Source organism: Geotrypetes seraphini, chromosome 15 (assembly GCF_902459505.1).
Source record: "Geotrypetes seraphini chromosome 15, aGeoSer1.1, whole genome shotgun sequence".
Lineage (NCBI taxonomy): Eukaryota > Metazoa > Chordata > Amphibia > Gymnophiona > Dermophiidae > Geotrypetes > Geotrypetes seraphini.
In genome coordinates this window covers 47,676,271-47,694,725 of record NC_047098.1, presented here as the reverse complement: position 1 = coordinate 47,694,725, position 18,455 = coordinate 47,676,271, and the positions used below count along the sequence as shown (strand labels likewise).

Sequence of the window (18,455 nt, the reverse complement as noted above, 5' to 3'; positions counted from 1 at the left end):
AAGAAGACAGATACCATATGGAAGGGGGAGAGGACAGACAGTGGATGGAAGGGGCAGATGCTGGATTGAAGAGATAGAGAGGGCAGACGCTGGAAGGAAGAGAGTGAAAAGAAGATTGAAAGCAGAAACCAGAGACGACAAAAGGTAGAAAAAATAATTTTATTTCTATTTTGTGATTAGAATATATCAGATTTGAAATATATATCCTGCTAGAGCTGGTGTTAGACATAACTGGGGACTGCAAAATCCAGGCAGTGCTTCTTTAGCTTCCAGCTGGCTTAGGGCGCTCTCTGACCAGGGGGCAGTTGCCCTAGTTGCACTCCCCTAAAACTATTCCTGTCATGTGTGACTGCAGTATTCTGTTAGCATGATATTTCTGTGTAGCATTCTGTAATAATTTGGCTTGTTCAGTTTTCTTGATAGTAGAGGGGATATATGTGAAGGGGAGGGGAGACAGGGGTTTTGTTGATCCTTGCTCTGAATTATTTGTATTTATAAAATGACAATTGTACAGAATATTGTTTCTTTTTATACTTTAATAAAATACATTCAATATAAAATCATAACTGAGGCTTGTTTGGATGGGATCAGATGATTTGTGGGGACCGAGCTCGCGGAGATGGGGCGGAAACGGGGTTTTTAAATTTTAGTCCTAGTAGTTTGCCGGTCCACAAAATAATTCTTTTTTTTCTGCCGGTCCACGGGTGTAAAAAGGTTGAAGAACACGTCTTTAGATGATGTTATTTCTAATGGTAAGCTGCTTGATTTTTCACAATTGCTACATAAATACGGTCTTAATAAATCACAAAATTATAAGTGGTTGCAATTGAAGCAGGCCATTCAGGTAGGGTTCCCTGAATGGAAAAATCTAAGTGATAAGTATAGTTTGCCTTTCTTATGTTTTTAGGTAGACTTTCTGGGACATCAGGATGCTCAGTGGTACAAATTGATATCTGGATTCATGAATAAAAAACCAAAGACGATCTTTCGGGACATTTGGAGTATTGAGATTAAGCATCAAATTAATGCATCTCAATGGCCACAAATTTGGTCTTGGAGGATGAGATGTACAATGTCTACATCTATGAGACAAACTTGTTTTTTTCTATTACATAGAGCATTTTGGACCCCGTTTACAGAAGTTAGATGGCTCTAAATCTAATAGGTGTTGGCACTGTCATCTCGAAGCTGGGACATTAGATCATTTATTATTCTATTAGTGTTTAAGCCCATTACATTAATGGGTGCTAGAATATATGCCTGTCTGTCTTTCTTTATTTATGTTTCTCTCCCTGCTCCTGTTTCTTTCTGTCTCTCTCCCTCCTGCTATTTTTTTCTCTCTCTCCCTGGCACCCTTTGTCTGTCTGTCTTTCTTTTTGTCTGTCTCTCTGGTCCCCTGTCTGTCTTTATTTCCGTCTGTCTCCCTCCCTGTCCTCCTTTGTCTGTATTTCTTTCTGTCTCTCCCCCCCCCCCCACTTTCCTTTGCAGAAGCAGCAGCGGTATTTCCCTTCCCCTCCAGGTCCCTGTGAAGTAGTAGCAGCATTTTCCCCCACTCCCCATTCCCTTCTCCCCCCCCCCCACTTTCCTTTGCAGAAGCAGCAGTGATATTTCCCTTCCCCTCCAGGTCCCTGCTGAAGCAGTAGCAGCATTTTCCCCCACCCCCCATTCCCTTCTCTTACTGTGAGCTGTCCTGCTCCGCTCGGCCCCTCCCCCTTCCCTTCCCTTCCCGCGGGCTGGCCTGCTGCGGCTGAAGTTTTTTTTTTAAGTTTCAAAGTACCGGCAGCTCCTCTGACGATCCCCGTGGTGGCTGATCCTCCTGTAAAGAGCAGCCTGCAATGGTGGCTGGCTTTAGCGAACCTCGCAGGCCGCTCTCCAACTCGGTAGCACGTTCCCTCTGACGCAATCCCGTGCGTGAGAGGGAATGTGCTACCGAGGTTGGAGAGCGGCCTGCGAGGTTCGCTAAAGCCGGCCACCATCGCAGGCTGCTCTTTTACAGGAGGATCAGCAGCAGCAGCGGCGGCGAGTGAGGGCCGAGGTGTGTTCCCTGCCGAGGAAGCTTGCCTGGCTTCCAGGGTGAGTGAGGGCGGGAGGAGGGGAGTGGCCAGAATGTTCCCTGCCGCTGGGTTGGCTACCACGGATCACACACCACAGCGGCAAGCAACACGAAATCCTAAGTGCGCATATGCGCTTAGTCTTTTATTATATAGGATTGTCCATTGATTCTTACTTATTGGAAATCAATATGGGGTCAAATAAATTGTATGTTGGAAAATCCAGTGGCATTGTCCTATGATACTGTATTGTTTGGCATGTCAATGAGGGCTAAGAGCCAAATATCAGCTAACAATAATAGGCTTCTACTTATTATGACAGGGGTTGCCATACAACAGATTTCGAGTAACTGGAAAAACTGGAAGAGACTTAATTACAGTTTTTGGTGGAACTCTTTATGTCACATTTATAAATGGAAAGGACAATAGCTGTACAGAAGGGGATTTTAAGGAAATTTCATGAGATTTGGGAGCCATTAACAAAATATTGTAATGATTGAATATTACTTTTCCCCTTAAAAATGCATAGCCAGGATGGTGGGAGGGGGTGGGAGGAAGAGCTTTTTTGGTGTTTTTTTTTAAGTAGGGGGGAGGGGAAATATAATTCTGATATAGAGTTTTAACAGAATATTAAGTGTTCTATTTGTGTTTAAAATGCTATAAATGCTGTTACACTTATTGTAAGTATATTAAAAATGAATAAAAAATTGGGGGGAAAAAAATTATATACTGCTCTAATACCAGAGCAGTTTCCAAAAAAACATTCATAATATATAAAACAATCAATCAGACAAAAAACAACAACAACAAACAAAACATTCTTTCTGCAAATAAAATGCACCAGTCTACCTATCTAAAAAAACTCACATAAAAGCTGCTAAAAACAGTTTAGTTTTAAAAAACTTTTTAAAAATCATTCTCTCAACACAGACATATCTGTCCTGGGAGGGCATTCCACAGTTTCACCCCTATACAGGAAAACATGGAAGCCTTAGGGCTCTTTTTACGAAGGCACGAAGGCCTTTTTACGAAGGCAGAATAGCGCACGCTAAAATGCAACGCGCGCTAGCCACTATCGCCTCATCTTGAGTAGGCGGTAGTTTTTTTGGCTAGCGCGCGCTAATCCAGTGCGTGCGAAAAAAATGCTAGCGCACATAATGCATTTTAATTCTTCTACTCAGTGCTCATAGCATACCATTTCCTGATCTTAGTAACATAGTAAATAACAGCAGATAAAAGACCTGAACATTTCATCCATTATGCCTATTAAGTATTCTCATTAGAAGGCTGAAGTACAAAATCTAATACCTTCATTAGACGGTATTAGATTCTATACTTAAATGAAAAACAAGGATATAGAATTCAGGATTATTTTAGCTCTTAGAGACCTGCAGTGCTAAAAGCACATGTGTTCCTACCAAGGCTTTGTCCCAGTGTCCTCCATGGCTGATAAACTTCTAAAGACTGTTGAAAATACAGTGGTCTTGAGTGACAAATAGCCTGATGAATGATCGCTATTGTCAGCCTTACATTACTGAATGCTGCTTGTCAGGATTTGAGATGGCCCAACCAGAGGGGCATCAAAGGTCTCTGGGGTATTATATTAAACAAATCTGATCTTGGGAGTGTCAGTGCAGATAGACTAAAAGCTCCTGCCCATTCAGCCTTAGAATGTCACTACATGACTTCTAAAATACCAGTACTTGTCAGAGTTCTGGGAGGATCCACCATAGCTCTTGAGTTTCAACAGATATGCCAAAGACAGAGATGCTTAAGGTAACCAGTCAAGAATAGGCAGCTGTAGCCATTCTTTAAAAGACAGAAACGTATTATCAATTGAAAGCCAGTGTTTCAAATAGTTTCCAAATTATGATTAGAAGAAAGATACTGGAAAATATATACTTAAACAACAATATAGCTCTCCCTCTGGATTCGCGGTTTCCCTACTCGTGAATTTGATTTTTTTCTTCTTTTTGCAGGCTGCCCGAACCTTACCTGGTGTTCTAGTGGTAACATGGGGCAGGAGCGATCTTCCTATGCTCCTGCCCCGTGCAGAGCCATCATCAAAATGGCTGCCACGAGTTCCCGCTGTAATTTCGAGACAACAACGGGAACTCACAGCAGCCATTTTGATGACAGCTTTGCACGAAGAAGGAGAATAGGAAGATCGCTCCTGCCCTGGGTCACTGCTAGACCTCCAGGTAAGGTTGGGGATGCAGGAGGGAGGCGGGGGTGGGTCAGAGCTGACCCCCCCAATTATTTGCGATTTTTCCCCATTCGTGGGCCAGCTCTGCACCTAACCCCCACAATATGGAGGGAGAAGTGTAGATGCTATTTTCAGAACAAGTCTCAAAACTATAAATACAAGCTAAAAGCCTTACCCCCTCTCTTTGGCTGCCTCCTCTCTTGCTGATCTCTCTCTCTGACTATTCACACCTATACACCCACTATCCAGGCCCAGACACACACACACATTCATTCACGTACACCACAAAGCTTTCTCTGCTCTGGAAAACACACACACACATTTTCCTATACACACACAGAACCAGCTCTAGACCTAACCCAGATTGAATTGTGGATGATTGATTTCAAATTAAAACTTCACTCTGAAAATACCAAATTTTTCCTGGTGAGTCCTAACAACAAAATTAAAGATACATTGATATTTTTAAATGGTCAGGACTTTCCCATAGACTATTCCATAAACATTTTGGGAGTGACACTGGATAGGCATCTCATTCTAGAAGAACATACAGATCTACTACTCAGAAAATGTTTCTCAGTTTTCTGGAAACACCGAACCATTAAAAAATATTTTGATACAGTATTGTTTCGCTTGCTAGTGCAGTCTTCTATATTAAGCATTCTTGACTATATCTAATATAATAAAGAGCTAGCCGCGCATGCGCACTCCTATTTGCGTGTTCCGTGCGTGTAGGTCTGTGGTCGAAGGAGTGCGCATGCGCGCTAATACGTCACCAACCGATCGCCTCCACAGGCCGGACCGCAGCCAGACGGACCGCGGGAAGGGAAAGGGGGGAGGGCAGATGCGGGCCCAGGAGCAAGTCCAGCTGTACAATCCTGTCCCTTAAACTCCCTGGCCGCCTAAGTTATTTTCATTTGAAATCTGCCGCAAGTGCAGCTCATGAGAGGAGACGCGGCGGTGGCTTTGAAAACGGCTCCCTTAGTTCTTTGCTGGATTTTTTTTGAAGTTTAAAGCTGCCGCTGTGGCTCCTCTCACGATCCCGGCCTGTGTCAGAGAAGGCTTCCGACGCAGGCCGGATCGTGAGAGGAGCCGCGTAGGCATCTTTAAACTTAAAAAAAAAATCCAGCAAAGAACTAAGGGAGCCGTTTTATCTGCATGCTGCTACGAAGGAACAGGTGAGGGGGAGGGAAATGCTGATGCACAAGGAGCAGGCAGGCATGCAGGGGGAGAGGGAAAGGGGCTGCTTTGGGGTGAGGGGTTTGCTGGGCCAGACAGCAATCATAGGGGGGAAACAGAAGGGGGCCACGGAGCAGGCAGGCATGGCACAAAAGGGGGCAGGGGCATTGGAAAACGGGGCTGCTTTGGGGGGAAGGGTGTGCTGGGGGCACACACCAATCATGGCGGGGAAGAGAAGGGGGCCACAGAGAGATAGGCAGGCATGGCGCAATGGAGAAATACAGGCAGGCAGGGCGCAAGGCAGAGACACAGACAGAAAGAATGACAGACAGACAGACAGCATCCAAGCACAGAGAGAGAAAGGAAAAAAAAACAGTCGTCTACTCTAGCACCCGTTGGACAGGGGGAGAACGAAAGAGATGCTGATGGACAGGGGGTGTGAAGAAAAAAAGAACGAAGGACTAATGTTGGACAGGGGGAGAAGGAAAGAGTTGCTGCTGGACAGGGGGGAGGTAAAACAAAGGGAGAAGGGCTGCTGCTGCATAAGGAGAGCAGTGAAGGGGTGGTGGTGGACACAGGGAGGTAAAAGGAAGGGAAAATGGACAGGGGGAGCAGGCAAGGGGTGGTGATGGACAGCCAAGGAAAAAGAAAGGCAGAAAGAAAAAAAGCGGTTAAGGAGAGAGAGAGAAAGAAATAAAGACAGACACACACACATATGTTCTAGCACCCGTTAATGTAACGGGCTTAAAGACTAGTAATATAATAAAAACCTAAGCCGCGCATGCGCACTCTGATCTGCGTGCTCCCGTTTTCCGTGCGCTGTAGATCCCCGCAGGTAGGAGTGCGCATGCGCGCTTTCACGCATCTCTCTCTCCCAAGGCGGATGTCGGCTTCGGGCGGCGCGGAGGCTGTCTGCCACGGCGGCTGCAGACCGCAGTGGCTGTCGGCGCCTGCAGGCCGTGGCGGAGGGCAGACGCGAAGTAAGGGGTGCTGCTGGACAGGGGTAGAAAAAGGAAGGGAGGCCTACTGCTGGACAGGGGGACAGGAAAGAGGTGCTGCTAAACAGGGGAGAAATTAAAAAAAGGGAGAAGGGCTGCTGCTGGATAAGGGGAGCAGTGAAGGGGTGGTGGTGGACACAGGAAAGGGAGAATGGATGGACAGCCAAGGAAAAAGACAGACAGAAAGAAAGACAGAAATATAGGAGAGAAGAAGGAGAGAAAGAGAGAAAGAAATAAAGACAGACACGCACACATATATTCTAGCACCCATTAATGTAATGGGCTATAAGACTAGTTGTAATATAATTTACTTGGGAACATAAAAGAAAACTCTTAAAAGACTTCGAGTTATTCAAAATTCAGCAGTACGGTTGATTTTCGATTTGAAAAAATGGGAGCATATTAGTCCCTATTATCAAAAATTACATTGGTTGCCAATGGAGGCAAGAGTTCTGTTTAAATTTGCCTGCATGTGTTTTAAATCAATATTTGGTATGTCTCCAGTCTACCTGATATCTCACTTCCTTCTGGGCCGCTCTAACAAGCCCACACACAGAATTCATATGTTTGCTTACCCAACAATAAAAGCCTATCGTCTTAAAAGATTTCTGGACAGAATTTTTGCTTTTCAGGCAGGCAAAATGAACGACTGGCTGGGAAAAATTATTATGTGCGTTTCATCTTATTATTCTTTTAGAAAATTAGTAAACACGCAGTTGTTAGATCGATTTGTAACCTAAGGTTTTATTGTTTTTAATCTTTTTGTTTATTATGTATTTCTGATGATTTGTAAACCACTGATTGTCTAGTTTTTCTTACTGTAAACAGACTTGAACTATTATTGCTTTGGCGGAATATAAGAATAAAGTTGTTGTTATTATTTCTACAAAATATATTCTTTATGCAACCATTCTTGGTTATTATTGTCAAAAATTTACTTTCCACTGCATCTCTTGAGGCCTGAAGAACCCAGGATCTCTTGCACACCCACAAAAGACTAGCCAAAAACAGATTTAAACACAAAATATTACAGCTAGCACCTTATACTCCTTGTACCACCAGCAACCAATGTAAATATTTCAAAGCTGGTGTAAAATGTGCTGATCTAGCCACACCAGTAATTAGACAGGCTGCAGCATTCATCATTAACTACAAACCCTATACCTAGCATTAGATATGCCTTGGTACAGGGCATTGCAGTAATCTAATCTAGATAATACTAACCCTGATAACATTGGTTTCAGACAGTACAACAGATGCAGTTGCGCAAATCCTATTTGAACTGCTCTCACCACCTGATCTTTCATAGATAGTACAGCATCTAAAACTAACCCAAATCACAGTTATCAGATGCTAAGGTCCACTTGGGGATTAGCGCCCAAGAAAAGGATCTGGGTGTCATATTAGACAATACATGTGGCGGCAGCCAAAAAAAGCAAACAAGATGCTAGGAATTATTAAAAAAGGGATGGTTAACAAGAATAAGAATATTATACTGCCTCTGTATCGCGCCATGGTGCAACCTCACCTGGAGTATTGTGTTCAATTCTGGTCTCCTCATCTCAAGAAAGATATAGCGGCACTAAAAAAGGTTCAAAGATGATAAAGGGGATGGAACTCCTCTCGTATGAGGAAAGACTAAAAAGGTTAGGGCTCTTCAGCTTGGAAAAGAGATGGCTGAAGGAAGATATGACTGAAGTCTACAAAATTCTGAGTGGAGTAGAACGGGTACAAGTGGATCAATTTTTCACTCCATGAAAAATTACAAAGACTAGGGGACACTTGATGAAGTTACAGGGAAATACTTTTAAAACCAATAGGAGGAAATATTTTTTCATTCAGAGAATAGTTAAGCTCTGGAACACATTGCCAAAGTTTGTGGTAAGAGTGGATAGCGTAGCTAGTTTTAAGAAGGGTTTGGACAATTTCCTGGAGGAAATGCCGACATCCCTCCCCCCCTTAGGTATTTGACTAATCGGAGTCATAGGCCACTCTCACTGCATCCCAGGATGCACTGGGAAGGAGGCCTAAGACTCCGGTTGGCTTAGGCATCTGGATCCAATCAGAGCCTCAAGCCCTACCCCGGTGTATCCCAGAATGTACTGGGAAGGCCCAACATTTTGAAGTGGCGGGCCTAAGGCTAGAGGATGTACACATCCCTCTGGTTGGACTTTCATCTTTAAAAGGGGGTATGGGGGGTCTACTGGTTAGGGGGTGCCGGGGAGGAGCTCTGAAGGGGGTGGCGGTGTTGCTGGGGAGGAGGGAAGTTCCAGAAAGTGGCAGCAGAAAGAAATAGGCATCCCTCTTGCCAGGTGATTTGTTTGAGGGGAGGGGAAGAGGGTGTTTGCGGTTCTGGCAGGAGGGAGTGGGCATCCCTCCTACTGGGGGATTTCTTAGAGGGGGAGGGGGCATCGGCAGTTCCAGCAGGAGGAAGTGGACATCCCTCCTGCTAGGGGTTCGCTCGGAGGGTGTGGTAGGAGAAAGTGGGCATCCCTCCTACTGGCCGACTTCGAAGCGGGGGAGGGGGGGGTCCCTGCTGCTCAGCTGATCACGGCAGGAAGATTTCTTAGTCATGATCAGCTCAGCAGCTTCGTTTATTTGAAATGTAGGCAAGCATTTTGCTGGACTATATTTCAGGCATCTATCAAGGCCCTAGGGAAACGCCTAAGGTCACTTAAGCTCACCCAAGGCCACTTCTGGGCTAAACCACACCTATGCTCAGCCTAGGGCGAGCTTAACCCTTTCAGGACCATAAGGATCGTAGGCCAATTTTTGTGGTTTTGACGACATTTTTATGGTAAAAAGGGCTTGCAGATGCCAAAAAATTGATTTTTTTGGTGAAATATCATTATTTTTTTTAAAAAAAAATCACACTTCTGGCTTATGGACAGTGTGGCAAGTGAATCTTCTCGTCAATCTGGCAACGACGCTAATGAATGAATGTCGGAACCAGTTTGTTTACATAAAGGCAGTATCATATGGAATCCGTACATATCAAATTTAGAACTGTAGACTATCCCAAACAAAATTTATAGGATTTTAAAGTTATGGGACAAATATGTCCCTTGGTCCTGAAAGGGTTAAGTGTCCCGATGCATCTCCCTAGACCTGTGACAGATGCCTACAGTGTAGGTAGCCTGCCTCAGGTTTTTGGTTTGTTTTCAGAAAACATACATCCCATTCACCATTTATAGAATTTGCCCCTATGCACCTGATGAAATCCAACCTGATTAGAGTCAAGGCAACCAATCCCTAAAACAAATTCATCAAGCTGAATCATTGTTAATTTTTCTACAACTTTACCCAAAAATGGGACAACAGAAATTGGGTGACAATTACTCAGTTGTCCAGTATCTAATCCTGCTTTCTTCAAGATTGGTTTAACTGTAGCCTGCTTACACCTCTCTGGAAAAGTCCCTCTATTAAAATATTTATTAGCTATGCTTAACTTATAAGTATGAGAAAATGAATGCTGATTGCTGGGGCATAATAAGATATTCAAATTGGTTTGGGGTCCATTGACGTCTTTTGTAGATTTGTTATAGTTGCTCTTTATCTTTATTTTCCATTGTATTGTACCCATACATCCAGGGGTGGGTGGGAGCGGGAGGGGGGTATATCTTTTGGTTTGGTATTATGCCTGATGGTAATGATGGATAGGAGAGGGAATTTTTATTTTTTTGTATAGATACCGATTGTTTATAAGTGCTTATTTGATTATTATTATTTGTATGTAATTTGTATTGCACTTTCTGTTGGCATTAAAAACTAAATAAAAAATTTTTAAAAATATTTATTAGCCAATTTTGTTATCATTGGGGCAATTTCATTGGCCAAATTCTGTAACATTCCTGAATTGCAAGGATCAAGTAGGGCACATGTTGGAGACAAACCCTTAATCACCACTACTACTTCCTGCTCTGTCACCTCCTTTATAGAAGACCATTTCTTTTTACTCACATCCAGTTCAGATGAATCAACGTCAGCAAGATAAAAACTTGATACTCGACATCTTAACTTCTATTCTAAATAATCTGCATAATCATCCACATTCAATTGTGGAAATTTATCCACACCTTTGAGGCCAGTCATTCAAGTATCTCATTGTCACCATCTCCAAGGTAAAGAAAACAAGAGGGCACGCTCTAAAGTTAAAAGGGGATAGATTCCGTACAAACGTAAGCAAGTTCTTCTTCACCCAGAGAGTGGTAGAAAACTGGAACGCTCTTCCGGAGGCTGTTATAGGGGAAAACACTCTCCAGGGATTCAAGACAAAGTTAGATAAGTTCCTGCTGAATCAGAACATATGCAGGTAAGGCTAGACTCAGTTAGGGCACTGGTCTTTGAGCTAAGGGCCGCCGCAGGAGCTGACTGCTGGGCACGATGGACCACTGGTCTGACCCAGCAGTGGCAATTCTTATGTTCTCTAGGACTATTCAGAACATTCTTTATGCATTCCTGAAAAGCTGGAGAAAGGTGGGGGTATTGGTTTTAAGAGAATAAGAATAGGGGAGAGAGTAGGGTAAAGGGGAAGAGAAAGATTGAACAAGAATGTTTTTTTCTGCAGCCAAATCATTTCTTCTACAGAATAGAAAGTTTTGGAAGTAGTGGCCATTGTTTGGGGAAGGAAAGGGAGAAAGAACAGATGGAAAGAGTTAGGGGGAAGGGGAGAAGAGGTCAATGGAGCAGCAACTGAAAGACAAATGGATAGGAACTTATGTTTATTAACTCAATATATATAATTAATAATAATAATCAATTTATATACCGCAAGGCCGCAAAATTCTATGCGGTTTACAGTAGTTATTTAAAAAACAAACAAACCCAATAAAAGAAGTTGAATAGAACTAAAAAAGTTAAAAGCCAATAATTAGAGAACTAAAATGATCAAAATAGTACATAATAAAATTTTTACAAATTAGCTGCCTAAATACTTTGAAAACAGATATGTTTTTAGATGTCTCCTAAATTCCCCATAAGTATCAGTAAGCAAGAGCAATTGTTCTAAATCCTTACCCCAGAATGCTGCTTGATATGAAAAAAGATTTTGATGATAAATAAACTAAAGGACTAAATGAACAATAACCACCACAAACCCACCTCTTTGGTATTACTGGTGGTCTTGCTATTAAATAGTTTCTTAATAATATGTCAGAGCATTTCTGTTTGCAGCAGGGTATTAGACAAGGATGTCCTTTATCTCCTTTGCTTTTTGACATTGTACTGGAACCTTTGTTATTTGCTATTCAACAGGCAGATTCCTGGTGTATTCCTTACACCAGGTCGTGAATGCAAGGTATCTGCTTAAGCGGATGACATTTTACTTCATTTGAGGAATCCTGAAACAACCATTCCACATTTACTGGATTTGATAGAGAAATTTGGGAATTTTTCAGGATATAAAATAAATTGGAGTAAATCAGAGGTTCTTCCGCTTAATGTACATTGTGCAAAAGGTTTATTTGATTCATTCCCCTTTCTTTGGAAGGAAGAGGATATAAAATATCTAGGTATTTGGATAAAAAATACGCTGGAAGAGACAATGAAAGTAAATGAAAAATCTTTATTGCAGAAGGTCACAGAAATGTGTGAGCATTGGGATCCATTACATCTATCTAGGTGGGAAAGAGTTCAAACTATTAAAATTATGATTTTGCCTGTGGTTTGTTACCAAATGGGTATGTTGCCAGTTTTTTTTCCAGGGTCCTTTTATAAAAAAATTGAATAGTATTCTTACAAAATTTATTTGGCTAGGTAAAATTGCAAGAATTGCTCTAGTATCTTTACAAAAGCCAATTACGGAGGGTGGGGTAAATTTTCCCACCTTTTATAGGTACCATCAATCCTATATTATATGTCAGAGTATGTACTGGATCCTCCCGGAGCTCATGGAACATCTCCCAGATTGGCTAAGGTTGGAATGGCAACTCATGTCACCATTGAGGTTGAGTCCTGTGTTAAGTATTAAGATGCCCAGATTATATAAGAATAATAGAATTCTAGTAGATACATGGAAAACCTTAAGATGTGTGAATAATTTAACACCTATTTCGGTTCATAAATCAACTCATCAGACTCTATGGCTGAACTCCAAGATTCAAATTGGCGGAATTAAGTTCATCTGGAAGTATTGGATGAAGGCTGGTATATATACTTTGGATGATGCAACATAAATTTGGTCTTAATAAACCACAAAATTATAGATGGTTGCAGTTGAAGCAGGCCATTCAGGTGGGGTTCCCTGAATGGAAAATCTTAGTAATCAGTATAGTATGCCGATCTTATGTTTTCAGGTGGACTTCCTGGGACATCAGGCCGCTCAGTGGTATAAATTAATATCTGGATTTTTGAATAAGAAACCAAAAACTGGTCTTCGGGACATTTGGAGCATTGAAATCAAGGATCAATTACTGCATCTCAATAGCCACGTATTTGGGCTTGGAGGATGAGCTGTACAGTGTCTGCATCTATGAGACAAACTTGGATTTTTCTGTTACATAGAGCATTTTGGACCCCGGTTTGTTTACAAAAGTTAGATAGCTCTAAGTCTAATAGATGCTGGCACTGTCATCTTGAAGCTGGGACATTAGATCATTTGTTATTCTATTGTCCATTGATACTTTTTAGAAATGAATATGGGGTCAAATAAATAATTTGCTAGATAATCCAGTAGCATTATCTTATGATACCATTTTGTTTGGCATGTCAATGAAGGTTAAGAGCCAAATTTCCTCTAATAATAATATACTTCTACTTATTATGACTGGGGTTGCCTACAACAGATTACGTATAATCGGAAAAATTGGGATAGGCTGAACTATAGCTTTTGGTGGAATTCATTATGTCATATATATAAAATGGAAAGGGTACTAGCTATGCAGCAAGGGAATTTTGCTAAGTTTCAAGATATTTGGGAGCCATTAACAAGATACTGTAAAGATTGAAAATAATTTTTTCCCCTTAAATATACACATTCAAGGTGGAGGGAGTGGGGTGGGGAGGGATATTGTGGTTTTCTTATGAATGCAATTATTGTTTTGTTATAATTAGTTCTCAATATTATTGGAATTATATATGTACTACTTCTTGTTTTAAATATGGGGGGAAGGAAATTATTGTATTTTGAATTGTTTATGTATTTAAAGTGCGTTTTCTCTAGTGTTTATGCTTTAATTATCTGTATTGCACTATTAACGTTTGAAAATCAATAAAGAATTTTAAAAAATACTATATAATCTTAAGGGTTTTAAAAAAATATTAGTCCTAGTACCATAAGTAGTTTTAATTAAACCTTAGCAATACCAAGATGCAAACAGCAATCCAGCAGCAAGAGGCAAGCTATCCAGGCTTTTGCATTGAGTGTCATATGTACAGTATGATTATCTTCCATTTGGCGAAAGATCATGTGTGTGTGTGCTCAATGCAAAGAGCTCCTAGCTCTCAGAGAATGAGTCCATTCTCTTGAAGCTAGAGTACCAGACTTGGAGAAGATAAGGGAGACAGAGAGGTATATAGAGGAGAACTATAGGGATATTATATGTGTGTTAATTCAGCCGAGTTAATAAAGATTAAAAAAGAAAAAAGAAAAGGTTGAAAGAGTGAGCTAAATAAGAAAGGGGTTGGAACTCCTCTTGTATAACAAAAGGCTAAACAGGTTAGGGCTCTTCAGCTAGGAAAAGAGATGGCTGAGGTGAGATGTGATTGAGGTCTACAAAATCCTGAGTGATGTAGCACAGATACCAGTGAATCCATTTTTTACTCAAAATTACAAAGACTAGGGGACACTCAATAAAGTTACATGGAAATTCTTTTAAAACTAATAGGAGGAAATATTCTTTTTCACTCAAAGAATAGTTAAGCTCTAGAACTTGTTGTTAGATGATGTGGTAACAGCAGTTAACATAGCTGGGTTTATAAAAGGGTTGGACAAGTCCTTGGAGGAAAAGTTTATAGTCCTAATATTGAGACAAACACGGGGGAAGTTGCTAGCGTGGAATGTTGCTACTATTTGGATTTCTGCCAGGTATATGTGACCTGGAATGGCTACTGTAGAAACAGGATACTGGGCTAGATGGACCACTGATCAGAACTAGTGTGGCTATTCTTATGTTCTTATATCACACAAGCAAAAATGAAATAGAGAAATAATAATATAGTGGAGGAAAAAGCTTCAGAACCTAACCTTCACCATTGCTTAATGATGGAAATTAGTAGATATCTTAACCTCATAGACATTAAAAAAAAAAAAAAATCCTCCCCTATCTATTAAGACTCTGTGCAATGCAAAAACCTTTACTGGTAACCACCAATAACCTAAATGCACATGACCTAATAGCAAATCCAAAATGCATTGCTCTTTAAAGAACTGGTGTATTGAATTGAAATATAGTGCTACTCCAGAAGACCTACTTCACGAGAGAGGAAGGGTTTCTGAGGCACAAGAATTATTCTCAGTTGTTTAGCACCTCAACTGCAGGGAAGAAACGGGATAGATGGGGAGGCAATCCTGGTTAGACCAACCTTACCATGCAAAGTGCTGGAGGAATATGCAGATAAAGGGGGGAGGGAAGGAAACTTGTTATGCTCAAAGGCATTCTTTATGGTAAGACATTTATGACAGGCTATATCTATACATCTAATGGCAATCATGGACAATTCTGAGAATACAGCACCATATTCCCACCTGGTTATGAGAGGACAAAGGAAGAAGGTGAAAGGCGAGAGACTCAGGAATAATCTAAGGAAATACTTCTTCACAGAAAGGGTGATGAATGCATGGAATGGCCTCCCAAAGGAGACAAAGACTATTTGAATTCAAGAAAGCTTGGTACAAGAACATAAGATCTCTAAGGGAGAGGAATGGGTAGTAGATGGCATGGATGGGAAGTCTGGATAGGCCTTGTGGTCTTATCTGCCTTCATTTTTCTGTTTCTATGTTTGACTGTTGATATGATTTTCTTACTGTGGCATGCTGTTATTGCTTTATGCCAGACATAACAAGACCTGTGTTATCCAGAGAGCTTAACCTTTGACTCATCGGTCCATAGTACACTCATTCCAAAAGATCATCCAGGTATCTTTTTTGCAAATGCAAGACGAGCATGGATAGCAGTGTTTTTTGACTTGCTATTTTCCCATGAATTCCACTTTTGCCCAATCTCTTTCTTATTGTGGAGTCATGAACACTGAACTTGTGAAGCATTTTGATGTGCTTCTAATATATTTTGTAACTTTCTGGATGAGTTGTTGCTGTATCTAGTAAGTTATATGTCTATTTATGTATTTATTTTATTCACTTCTATTCCATCTAAATCCTATTTCTACTTTAAGGAAAATGGATATAAATGGGGAAGGGGGTGGAAGGAAGGAGAGAAATAGTCAGTCAGGTATATAATAGCACTTGAGAAAGAAGGAGGGAAGAAAGTATGGGGGCAGTGTTTAGATTGTACATTGATCTACACTACAGTTTGAGTTTATAGGGCTTGTGACTTTCTATTTTCCTTTTATGATCCAATTATCAAATAAAAGATAGCAGACAAGAATTCTGTTAGATTTCTTTATTATAGAATGTTATATATAACCAGAGGAAATGTGGTATGTTACAGAATAAAAAAAACAACAAACAAATTTAAAAAATATGATAGCCAACAACAATTACAGGCCCCATCTAGCCTGTCCATTTGCTTTTTTCACTGTAATTCTCCCAACCTCCCTTGATCTCTGCCTTCCATCTTGCTGATCTACTCCTCCTCTTTCAAAGGCCCTGCTTCTCATTTGAAAAAAAACAAACAAAAAAATAAACAAATTCTCCCTATCCTCTCAATATTTTAGCATGTACCCTTCTACAGCAGTTGTTAGTGATCCTGAGTCAAACTCACTTTTCTAAGGCATTCTCTTATTGCTGTTTTTGTTATTACCTGCTTGCATGGGACTGGATGCTGAAGTTGGAGATCCTGGGACTGGTATCTCAAAGGAACATAAAAACCCACTCACCGATAATCTCACTTTCTGGTTGTCCTGAGGAAAATTCTTTAAGAGGAAACAAAAGTTGAAAAGTATTTATTATACTGGACAAACTGTTTCAACACGTACTACATTGTCTCAAAGCATATAGATATAAACAGTATCATTATGTTCCTGCAGATACCATTAACTGAAATTAAAATACTGAATGCTCACTATGGGCCCCTTTTACAAAGCCAGGTAGTGAGTATCAGCACAGAAGATGTGATGCAGCCCTTAAGAATCAAATGTATATTGCCAAATTTTTATTTTTCCAAAAATATTTAAAAATCTATTTATTCAATATTTTTTACTCAGTCGTGTCTTTTTTTACATTTGCTCTTATTATTTTGCTTCTACAGTTTTAGATTTATTTTGAAGAGACAAGAATGATTTTACAAAGTGTGTCTGTGTATGAACATGCATGTGTGGGTGTAGCCTTCTAATATTCAAAGTTCCCATAAATATGGTATTACTACCTATCTAGACAATCCTTAAAGATGCTTTCCATCACTTTAGATTCTTTTTGCATTTTTGTACTGCCTTTTCTGATCCAGAATTACCAGTTCCCCAATCTCTCTCCTCTTCTTTCCTTTATACCCCTCCCTCTATTGGTCCTCTCCTGTGGCTGCCACCCATCTAGTTTTTTACAGCTCCTGATATACTTTCCTATTCTCCTCCCCCTTACTCATTCATATTTCTATCACTTTCCCATTCTCTTTTTCATCCCCCCAGTTATATAATATTCATTCCAAAAAATGTTACCCTATAAAACCCAGCAACACAACATAAGCCTGCAGACTTCCTGTTTTGGCTTAAGTCATCTCATGGGCCTAGGTCTCTTCTCCCACATGTCTTTCTCTGAAAACTGGTTACATAAGAACATAAGAATTGCTGCTGCTGGGTCAGACCAGTGGTCCATCCTGCCCAGCAGTCCGCTCACGCAGCGGCCCTTTGGCCAAAGACCAGTGTCCTAACTGAGACTAGCTATACCTGCGTACGTTCTGGTTCAGCAGGAACTTGTCTAACTTTGTCTTGCATCCCTGAAGGGTGTTTTTCCCTATAACAGTCTCCGGAAGAGCATTCCAGTTTTCTACCACTCTCTGGGTGAAGAAGAACTTGCTTACGTTTGTACGGAATCTATCCCCTTTTAACTTTAGACAGTGCCCTCTCGTTCTCTCTACCTTGGAGAGGATGAACAACCTGTCTTTATCTACTTATTCTCTTCATTATCTTGAATGTTTCAATCATGTCTCCTCTCAGTCTCCCCTCCTCCTTTAGGAACCTGTTCCCATTTAGCAGACTGTTGCAGGGAGCTGGTTCTTGGAGAATTGCTTTTGCACTTTGTCTGGGATGTTTGATTGTTTGATTTTGCTTTTATTTCCATTATGTAGATTTATTATAAATGCTCTTATGTAAACTGTTAAGTACATGGGATAGCGCAGTATATAAATTGTGGAATAAAAAAAAAAATCAGGTTCTCCATGCTTATTCTGAGGTCAGATCTATTGGGTTGTACCTTAGTGATGAGATAAAGTCCTAAAGGGTACCCCCACTTATTGCAAATGCCCTCTGCTCGTATGAATTGCATAATCCCTTTTAATACTCATGCAATATAAGGGGTGACATATCCTGAGCGATTTCTATTTGTCAGTCCTTCCACTTCAGCAGAACCCTATAGTATCTCTAACTAGGTTTTTGTTGATTTTTTTTTTGCCTGGGGCTGAGGGCTCTATGGCCACATGCATTGCACAGATTTCTGTATAAGCACTGTTCCTGTTTTCCAGGAGCTATTTTGCAAGGATGTGTGTAAGTGCTATAGAGTGCATGAACAAGGGGATGTACATGTGGATGGAACATGGGCGGGACATGTGCAACTTATAGAATATTATCAGTTGCATGTGTGTTTAGCACATTTACCTTTTCCCATTTATATCTGCCATTAACCTGGTATATATGAGTGTGCCTACATTTAGATATGCCAATGATTTCTGTAACAGAACCTTGCACACCTACATC

At 40.8% G+C, this 18,455-nt stretch overlaps 1 protein-coding gene across 3 annotated transcripts in view; it reads right to left on the bottom strand.

Moving 5' to 3' along the window:
• Positions 1-18,455, bottom strand: part of USP32 (ubiquitin specific peptidase 32) — a 406,702-nt gene that overhangs the window by 48,651 nt on the left and 339,596 nt on the right. For all 3 annotated transcript variants that reach the window (XM_033921901.1, XM_033921902.1, XM_033921903.1), the window contains one exon: positions 16,352-16,463. In XM_033921901.1, coding sequence (XP_033777792.1) covers positions 16,352-16,463 — 112 coding nt within the window. The remainder of the gene's footprint in view (positions 1-16,351; positions 16,464-18,455) is intronic.